This window comes from Phyllobates terribilis, unplaced genomic scaffold (assembly GCF_046119375.1).
Source record: "Phyllobates terribilis strain yellow unplaced genomic scaffold, ASM4611937v1 Scaffold_11__3_contigs__length_659146591, whole genome shotgun sequence".
Lineage (NCBI taxonomy): Eukaryota > Metazoa > Chordata > Amphibia > Anura > Dendrobatidae > Phyllobates > Phyllobates terribilis.
The window spans coordinates 328,060,243-328,070,766 of record NW_027362771.1 but is presented as its reverse complement, the minus strand read 5'-3'; the positions used below and the strand labels follow the sequence as shown (position 1 = coordinate 328,070,766).

The 10,524-nt window shown below is 43.5% G+C and overlaps 1 protein-coding gene across 1 annotated transcript in view; it reads right to left on the bottom strand.

Annotated features, from left to right (window-relative positions):
* Window positions 1-208: 208 nt before the first annotated feature.
* The window catches only part of FBXO22 (F-box protein 22), a 13,043-nt gene continuing 2,727 nt past the window's right edge, over window positions 209-10,524 (bottom strand). Inside the window, exons 2-7 of the mRNA XM_073652655.1 lie at window positions 9,438-9,576; window positions 8,314-8,401; window positions 6,552-6,647; window positions 5,455-5,619; window positions 2,135-2,300; window positions 209-823 (exon numbers count right to left, since the gene is read on the bottom strand). Of these exons, the coding sequence (XP_073508756.1) occupies window positions 412-823; window positions 2,135-2,300; window positions 5,455-5,619; window positions 6,552-6,647; window positions 8,314-8,401; window positions 9,438-9,576 (1,066 nt within the window). The 3' untranslated portion in view covers window positions 209-411. The remainder of the gene's footprint in view (window positions 824-2,134; window positions 2,301-5,454; window positions 5,620-6,551; window positions 6,648-8,313; window positions 8,402-9,437; window positions 9,577-10,524) is intronic.

The following is a 10,524-nucleotide window of genomic DNA, read 5'->3' as shown; positions in this document are numbered from 1 at the left end:
GTGTACCTATGATAAAAATTACAGACCTCTCCATTCTTTGTAGGTGGGAAAACTTGCAAAATTGTCAGTTTATCAAATACTTATTTTCCCCACTGTATTTTACAGTACTTATATAATAATTAGCCATATTCCATAGCAAATGACAACATTTAGATACTCCTATCATTGCATCCACACGCTGGGCCTCTCAATAGTGATGGCAGCATCATTTTATGAAATCAAGAGACACAAAATCTTTATTAAAGCCAAATAAAAGAGGAGAGATTACATTTTTACAAAGATTTGTTTTCAATTTTGAGGCAGTATTACATAATGTGAGAATGTGACTAGTCTAAAAGTTTCTGGCAGGAATTGTACAGCGCGCTGACATTTTTGGTTTTTACAGATTTCAGTATTTAGGAGCAGGAAGCATTACTTGGTGTGTCCAAAATGAATAATGGTCATCACTGTGGTGTATCCATGTAAAAGATTGTCCTTTTCACCATTACATTCACGCAGTGTAAAATTACCACTAACCACACGGTCACAACCAATCTCGCCATTGCCAAAAAAGCCAAACAGAGGCACATTGGGAAAGTGTTTCCGAAAAGAATCCGCCTCGATATTTTTCTTCTTGTAGTGCTGCTCTCCTCGGCCGACACATGCAAACATAAGCCCCAAGCTATTCTCCTCAGGAATGTTTGCGGCCTTTAGACGCTGCATGACAGAGTCTGCAGTCTTTTCATCATACACATCCTGGTCTAGAAGAACGGTGGCACCCTGAATCTGTGGTCCACTCAGCGCCAGTCCAACTACACCAATGCAATCCGTACCTCGAGTCTTCCTGCAAGGCAAAAAGGAGAACTGGTCAAATGTCATACTATGGAATCCTTATTTGCGTCATCACAAGAAATTAAAGGGGTCATCCACTAGTCGGAAAACCCCTTCTAAATCCATACGTTTGCCCCCAGTAAAATGATAACACCTATACTCACCTCGGATGCCGGCGCCGTTCCACTGGCGTCGGCACTGGCTCTCCCAGGGATTGCATTACATTGGGTCAAGTGATCCCTGCAGCCAATCAGCACTCGCTTCACTCTCCCCATCTTTGGATGTATCACATACATCTGAAGGAAGTGAGAGAGCAGCAGGTCTCCAATTCCTACGGATGCTTGTGAATTGTCCGAAGGTGGGGAGCGTGAAGTGAAACCAGTGCTGATTGGCCTCAGGGATAGCTTGACATAATAAAGTCATGCGACCCCCGATAGAACCAGTGCAAACAGAGCTGAAACGTTTTTTAATATTTTTACGTACAAAAGTTTATAGGACTTTTTTTCCTCTTATTCCCACTATGGGACTTGAACTTTTGAATGATCTGATACCCTACAAAATGTGTATATTACCGGCTAATAGACCTGTGAGTTTTACACTGACGGAAGGCCTGCTAGATATGGTATATATCAGGGCCTTACAGGCCACTGTACCCGACAGCCCCAGAGATCAAAGTTTGACCTTCAGTTGCCGTGACAACCATTGGCGCCTCACAATGGTGTCGCAAGGGTGTTAACGCATTCAGCCCTTTACATATACCTCCTGCCGATGGTGGTGGCTCTGCTTCTGAGCTGGCTCCATCAATGTGGCATATATGTGTGACGCTTTATGGGAACTCCTTGCCCGCTGTGGTGTACATATATGGCAGATGGCGAAGAGGGGTTCATCCTTTGAATACCACTTTACAATTTAGATACAAAAATATTAGCTACTTAGGAAGTTGAGTACATTTGCATCATTTACACTCTCTAGCCCATTTTATAAAGTTTATTTCACAGATCTGCCGGTTAGGAGAGTAAACCATTGACAGAAGCATCTGTGAAGTGAATCTGTCACCATTGATGAGGGCACAATAAGACCCTGAGAGAGGTCAACACTATAGTTGAGCTCCGGTATTGAAATAGTTGGTTTTATAAACTTTACAGAATGCAAAAAAAAAAAGATCAGATCAAGCTCTGTGCGGATAAGTAAGCCAAAAGGAATGCTGGGGGATTTTATCTCTGGAGTTTGCAGTGCTGTGAATGAGCTTGGTGGTAAGACAGAATCATTAGAATATAAGTAGAACAACTTCTAGCTGTAAGTCAGATCTGAAAACTATACTTACGCCTGGGAAGAGAATGAGGCCAGGTATTCCACCTGCCCGCCAGCGATGATGATACTTTTCTCATTTAAAGGATTAAGGACTTGATGTAGGAAACGTGTCGCTCCATGCCTCCATGTGTTGTACCCAAAGATCAGAACTACGCGCAGATCTGGGTTATTTTTAAGGCCTGAAAATAAATAAAAAATAAGTGCAGCAGTCAGTGAATAATCCCAGAAAACTGGCAGCGATCTGTGGCTTGTAAGACCGGGACAGATTTTCCTGACTCTGATGACAATTGTTGCAGGGCGGCTTCAGAAATATTGTGCCCACTGCTACTTTCTCCAATGTAATTACAGAAGGAAACTAGAATGATACATTTGCTATGATGTGCCTATTTATGCCTATTCATACCAAGGTTGCTGACTTTTTTTTTCCTTCCTGAACAACATGATAATAAATCATGGACAGTTAGAAATTTTTTGCACGGAAATTAGAAATGAATGTCTTTAGGCTGGAATGGTAAAACGAACAAGTCAGAGTAGTGAAATAATGATCACCACAATCCCAATAACCTGCACCCGCTGCCCGGCTTGTAGATAATCACCAACACATCAGACTTTTCTTTTTATGGACATGTATCACAAACCTATGTAAACTTGGAATGGATATTTTACACTTGATTAATGGCGGTCGTTAAGAAGCTTTAAAGGGGGTGTATCCAGGGTTAGAAACATATGGCTACTATCTCCCGAAACTTGTGCCACACATGTCTACAGCTTGTGCTGTTATTTTTCTTTTTTTTTTGCTCACCTCAACTGAAATGAATGGGACTAAGGTGCAATTTAACCCCTTCCCGACACGGAAAATTTCCGTTTTTGTGTTTTCGCTTTTTCCTTCCCTTTTTCCAAGAGCCATAACTTTTTATTTTTAAATCCACATAGACATATGAGGGCTTGTTTTTTTGCAGGACAAGTTTTACTTTTGAATGAAACCAGTCATTTTACCACATAGTGTACTGAAAAATTAAAAAAAAAAAATTCCAAATGCGACTATATTCTGCCATTGTTTTTTGGGAATTGTTTTTACGGCGTACATCGTATGGTTAAAATGACCTGACAATATGATTCTCCTCATCAGTACGGTTACGGCGATACCAAACGTGTCCAGTTTTTTTTTTTAATTATTTGATTGTGGTATAAAGAAAAATTGGAAACTTGTAAGAAAATAAATCTCTTTTTGATTGTGTTGCCATATTCGGAGACTTGTAAGGTTTTCATTTTTCGGTCGATGGAGATAGGTGCAGGCTTAATTTTTGAGGGGCAAGATGATGTTTCTATTGATACCATTTTGGGATAGATATGACATTTTGATCGCTTTTTACACCATTTTTCTGCGGTGTCACAACATCCAAAAAAAACGCAATCTTGTAATTTTGAATTTTTTTCCGTTTACGGATCAAGTTCATTATTTTTAGATTTTTATAGATCCGATTTTACAAAACACAGCGATATGACGTGTGTATTTTTTACATTTTTTTAATGGGGAAAAAAGGTGTTTTAAACTTATGTTTTCTTTACACTTTTTTTTTTTTTTTAATACTTTTTAGAATATTTATTAGTTCCTTTGGAGTACTTGAATCAGCAATCGTCTGATCACTTCTGCTATATACAGCGATACCACAGCCTGGGTTTCACAGTCTTCAAGAGACCCCTGGCTGTCATACCAACCCATCGGCACCCAGCGATCGCGTCACAGTGGTGCTAATGGGAGCATAGAATGATGTGCCCCCATGCCGCCACACTGTTAATGCCACTGTCAGAACAGTTGCTGGCGGCTGTTAGAGGCAGGCTCTGGCTCTGTGTCCAAGCCATTATCTGCTGAATAAGGGACGGGCTCACACCATGAGACCGATCTATACACCTGCTACCAACTTGCGCTGTACATCTATGTCAGATGTCAGTAAGGGGTTAAAATCACCTCTGCCTTCTCTTATTGTTATATGTACATATTTGAATATGAGCTGATCTGCAGGACCTGGGTGCGGCCACTACACAACGTTCCAAGCTGTGGTGCTCCACTCCGTACACGGTTTACATCCAGCCACTGCCAGAGTTGGCTGTAACAGCTGATCAGAGGGGGCCGGGTGTTGGTCCCCCCCAGCAATCTGTTACTTTCTGATTTACCTATATATGTCAAATTTAGGGCAGATTGGTCCAGTCGTTTGGCTGTAAATTAATATTTGTCTTCATATTCCATTTTTTAAGCTAGTATCTCGAGATTGATTTTGTATTAAAGGGGATATTTGTGACTTTAAAAAAAAAAAAGTGTGCCTAAGCACTAACAGGCAAAAGTAGTTGCTAACAGAGGCAACTACCTGCCTGTTGTACCCAGCGCCGGTCATTGACAGCCACCTTCCCCCAATTAGGCAGCAGAGACGGCAGTCAATCAGCATGACACCAGTAGTCCCGCCCTGTCAACAGGAAAAGAAACTGCCGCTCTGTTGACGTGACGTCAGCAGAAGTATGTGACTGCTCTGTGTCGGCGGAGAACGGCACCGTGCACACAAGGCAGGTAGGTAGTAACTACTTGCCTGTTAGTGCTTAAGCACATTTATTTAAGTCCCGGATATCCCCTTTAAGTTTTCTTATGGTGAATATGTCTTAGATAACTGAAACCTGGTGTAAAACTTTCCGTAGTTCCTAATTTACCTGTGTGGCAAATGTGGGGCAGGTTCGTGCAGTCGCTTGGCTACAAATTATTATTGCATGTGTTCTGTTTTTTTGACGAATACCTCAAAAATGATAGGCCTAGAAAGCTGGGGCCAACGAGAGCCAATGCATGATCCATTTAAATGTTGCTGTCAGACTGACCGTGGCATTTTAATGATTAACAGCAGGAATCGGAGCTTATCTTTAACCCTAGAACGCATGACCATAAAAATCTACTTTTTCACATACCTGGGGCCTTTTAGGCCCATGTGCAAATAACATGGAATAACTCAAACAAAAATGACAAACAACTATATACCTGAGGAATACCTAGAGTTTCAAAATTCTAACTAAAGTAATTTTTGCAGAAAATAGAAAACAATTAACAGGGCGGGCCTGCGAGGCCCCAGGTATGCGTTCTAGGGTTAACGACTGCCTTTAAGAGACAGATGTCGGCAATGTAACTCGGCCGACATCTATGCCGTATGGAGGGTGCTCCGCTCCGAGCCCCCTCCACCCTTATGTACCCCAGCCCTGACATACAAGTGTGTCATTTTGCGCTAAAGGGATAAAGTACAATGTGAAGCCTACTGTGTGTTTGTGTTTTAACAGAGCATTAATAGTAAAACTCACCAGCCTCTTCAAGTATTTTCTCATCAAATACTTTATTCTTCGAGTCCTTGAAGAAATGAAATTTTTGGATCTTTACCCCATTGATTTTTGGAAAGAGAAGTGCAAAGCCAGACTCCCCATCTTCTAATTCTTTGGGTGGATTACTGGAAGAACCTATGGGTGTTACTAGTGTAAAAACAAGTAAATTAATGTAAATAGCGAATTAATTCCATGAATAGTAACTCAGTTGCAGTCGACAGGAGGGAATAGGAAGACTATGGAAAGCAGCACTATACTCGATGCGCTCAGTTCTTTAGGTAATGATATCGGCACCGACAGCACCCAGTGCTGTAATATTAACGCCGGGTACTGTGCCTAAACCCTCAACAAGAAATACTAGAAAATAACTACTGCAATGACAATAATCACCCTTACTGGTAAATCTGAAGACAAAAAAACATAGGGGAGGCACAGGGGAAGGTACAGTGAGTCAACAAATGCCCCAAAAGGAGCAGAACCACCAGCATCTCTGTGCTCAGATGTCAGAGCAATCTGGTGGATGAAGCAGCCCATAATAAGGTTATCCATACACCTTTAAAGGTACCACGGCAGCATGCATCAGGCACTAGCTGTATGATTTCAGCCATAGAAGTTTAATTTTGAAACACTGCAGTGTTTCAGAGGAAGACATACTTTAAAAGCCACCGAAGACCGAGCCGCCCAGGAGACTAGTCGGACAGGCGGGTCCTTGGTGCCTTCTCCCCAACTGCTGCCCTGGATTGACAGGTCTACCTGCATACATGTAAAGGGAGAGACCTGTGAGAGGCTCGATCTCCGGCGGCTATTACAGTACGTTTTACCCTGAAGCATTTCAAAGTTTAACTTATATGGCTGAAATCATACAGCCAGCGTCTTATACCTGCTGCTGTGAATCGGGCAGCATGTATCTGCTGTCAGGTTCACTTTAATAGCTGATATGGAACGCTCATTTGGCCAACCAAATGTTATTCCCAAGCCATAGAGAAATCACATTTTCTTGTACTGAGTCCACAATACAAAGAACAGAAATAGGATGAAAGCAGTAAGTATATGCGACTATACAGCACATGGTATGTTACCTACGGTTCCCGGTGTGGCAAGTCCCACAATTTCACAGTCCTTTGGCAGCAGTTTCTCCAAGGAAGTTGCAGTTTCTAAACCATGTTTCTTTTTTGCTACAAAAGAAGAACTAACATCATTGACTACATCAGATAGTAAACCAACATGCGCCACTTATATGATGCGGCCTCTTTGTTTTCAGTGAGGCTCCTTTCATGGGTCAAGTTTTCAAAATCCCTGAATCCAGAGAGCTTACATTACACTTTATGCCAAGTCCGCAGGTACCAAGATATAGTGACATGACCTGATATTCGGAATCATGTGATGTGTGTGCTAAGTCTTAGCTTACACTCATTGTTATAGATAGTTATAGATATACAGAGTCTGTTACTTTATAAGACTTTTTTAACGTATACCTCATTTATGGAGAATGTGAGCATGCTTCAGTGGCATCATGTATCTGGATCTAGACAGTGTCCCACCAAAAAGACTGGGTAAAGGTGGAGAGCGGGTTTGGTAAAGGTGGAGAGCAGGTTTGGTAAAGGTGGAGAGCAGGTTTGGTAAAGGTGGAGAGCAGGTTTGGTAAAGGTGGAGAGCAGGTTTGGTAAAGGTGGAGAGCGGGTTTGGTAAAGGAGGAGAGCAGGTTTGGTAAAGGAGGAGAGCAGGTTTGGTAAAGGAGGAGAGCAGGTTTGGTAAAGGAGGAGAGCAGGTTTGGTAAAGCTGGAGAGCAGGTTTAGTAAAGCTGCTGCTTCAAGCCTTAAAGGGGTTTTCCAGTCTCAGAAGAAAAGTTTGCAGTTGCTCTATGTGACTCCAAACTGCCGAATTGTGACAGTGTGCGATGTGCACACTATCACGAAGAGACGCTGGATGAGACTAGTCGGTACGTGACCGTAAGTAAATCAGATACATGAGGTCGGAACACCACCCATTTGCATAGGGCACATGGGAGTCGTGACAGTGTGCGCATCACACACTGTCATGATTCAGCAGTCTGCAATCACATAAGAGTGACTGCAGACTTTTCTTCACATACCAGAAAACTTCCTTAAACATTCACCATATTTATTATGCGTTTTAGATGCTTTCTGCTCCAAAAAAATGTGCCAAATTTGGGCACAAATTTCTGGTGAAAATATAGACCAACTAATAGGTGGTGTAAACTTACAAAAGACGTTGTAAAGATGTAGTCTAGGTTTGCACTGTCTAAGGCTATGTGCACATAGAGATTTTCTACGAGTTTTTAGAGCAGAAACTGACCGAAAACTCTCCAAATCCTCCACCAAATCTCAAAAACTGAGTTTCTGCTCCAAAAACTTCAGCAAAAAGACTGTGCACACAGCCTAAGAATTATAAAATATGGATGAATCTGTTCCTTGCGTCCTGTGCTTCCCTGCAGGGCTGTGGAGTCGGTAAGCTAAACCTCTGACTCCAACTCCGACTCCACGACTCCGACTCCCTCATACATGGCTCATGTTTAAGTGATAAATTTACTGTAGCACAGATTCATCTCAGCTAAAAGTCTAGACCCTTAGATCAGGAATAGGACAGACGTTTATAGGACATTTCATAACTTTCCCAAATTCTTATGAAAAAATATTCCCCACAAACTGCATTGAACTACTGTACCCAATTTATTATATATTTTAGGAGTTGTAGTCGGACCATTTTATACTCCGATTCCACCAAAACGGACATAGACTCCGACTTCATGACTCCAACACCAGAGCCCTGCTTCCCTGTCTATAACATGGCTGAATGTGCTGTGTTACATTGGATCGTTACCTTTCTTTGGTCCGCAGTGTGCTCCGTGATCATTAAGGGACTCGGAGTCCGTGAAGTACAGGAATATCTCTGGTATTATGTAGACTTTCTGCAGGAGAGAGAAGAGTCCGCTATCAGTGCATGCTCTCCATAAGAGGGCCATCGTGTGGATAACGCAGGTATAACACATGGCAGCTATATACATATTCCACACACCCTCTGATATTAGTGGTACTCTAGAGATGAGCGGATCGATTCACACAACCCCTGTCCACGGGTCCAGGTCAGTGCTCTCTGGCCGTGGCAGAAGCTGCATGAATTTCCTTACCGTTAGGGATTCCAGGCTCGGCTTCTCATTAGCCGGGCTGGCAAGACGTTACCTGTGTACTGCATGCAGCACAGATGATGTCACACCAGGCCTTCCATCAAACGCCAAGCTGGCAAACCCGAAAGCTCAGGAAATTCCATGGCCAGAGAGCACTGACCTGGACCGTGGTTCTGCAAAGCGATCCGCTCATCTCTAGTGTAGACAGCACATATAATATACCATAAGCAATAATTCAGTCTATGACAGCTCCTCTAAAACACTCTAGGCCCATCTCCTGGTGTACGGAGAAGACTTCACTACATAGTGGGGCGCATCTATCTATACTGGGACGAGCATGGAAATTCTGGGAATGAGGGGCATTCTAGAAAATGTGTCCTGGTAATTGTGTGTAAGGGAATGTTCACATAGCATTTATTGTATGTGCGCTCCCAGTGGGTACATCTGATTTCTCCATAGCTTCCCATTCACCCATCAGAGGTCAAGCGTGTCACTTTGGACTCCGTATGGCTGGCCGGCATCAGCATACACTTTTGTAACCTGTATATCCGCTGCTGTCCCTATATAGTATAGCAGCCGCTGTGCCCAGCCTTCTCCCACAGTTCCATGGACAGTGAATGGAGCGGAGGTCGAGCACAGACATCTCAGCTCCATTAAAGATGGGGCTGCGGAGCTTACTTCCCAGGTGTCAGGGGCCCATTCTCTCGATTGTGGGGGTCCCAACGATGATCCTCTAGCCCGTGGATAGGGCATAACTTACTATCTTGGAAAGAACTTATTAATTTTTACAAATACCATTTTAGAAAAAGATTTCTCTAACCTCTAATTCTTCTTTCACAACTTGGACCAAAGAGTGGCCTCCCGAATCCAGCTCTCCTGCCCCCACAGTGGACAACCATGCCACCCTCTGCCGGGCCTTCAGCTTACGCCAAGCACAATCCCTCCATAATCTACAAACACTACAAAGAGAAAAGCCGACAACAAAACACAACTTTACAGAGAGTTATCACCAATAACACCGATGTAAAAGACTGTCCTACGTACGCCATAATAACGTGGACTATGCAAGAGGCGGTGATAATACAATGTACAGATGCAGCAGAGCTCAACGTGTGATTTGTCAGTGCGCTGCTACTTATCAGTATCTGGAGTCTCTGGAGATGTAACGTTGGATCAGAGGTTTTATAATGCACAATGGAGGCTTCACAAGACAGTCAGCTCTGCTACATCTGTACCACCAGTCCGGGTACATGACAGTCAGCTCTGCTACATCTGTACCACCAGTCCAGGTACATGACAGTCAGCTCTGCTACATCTGTACCACCAGTCCAGGTACATGACAGTCAGCTCTGCTACATCTGTACCACCAGTCCAGGTACATGACAGTCAGCTCTGCTACATCTGTACCACCAGTCCAGGTACATGACAGTCAGCTCTGCTACATCTGTACCACCAGTCCAGGTACATGACAGTCAGCTCTGCTACATCTGTACCACCAGTCCGGGTACATGACAGTCAGCTCTGCTACATCTGTACCACCAGTCCGGGTACATGACAGTCAGCTCTGCTACATCTGTACCACCAGTCCGGGTACATGACAGTCAGCTCTGCTACATCTGTACCACCAGTCCGGGTACATGACAGTCAGCTCTGCTACATCTGTACCACCAGTCCGGGTACATGACAGTCAGCTCTGCTACATCTGTACCACCAGTCCGGGTACATGACAGTCAGCTCTGCTACATCTGTACCACCAGTCCGGGTACATGACAGTCAGCTCTGCTACATCTGTATCACCAGTCCGGGTACATGACAGTCAGCTCTGCTACATCTGTACCACCAGTCCGGGTACATGACAGTCAGCTCTGCTACATCTGTACCACCAGTCCGGGTACATGACAGTCAGC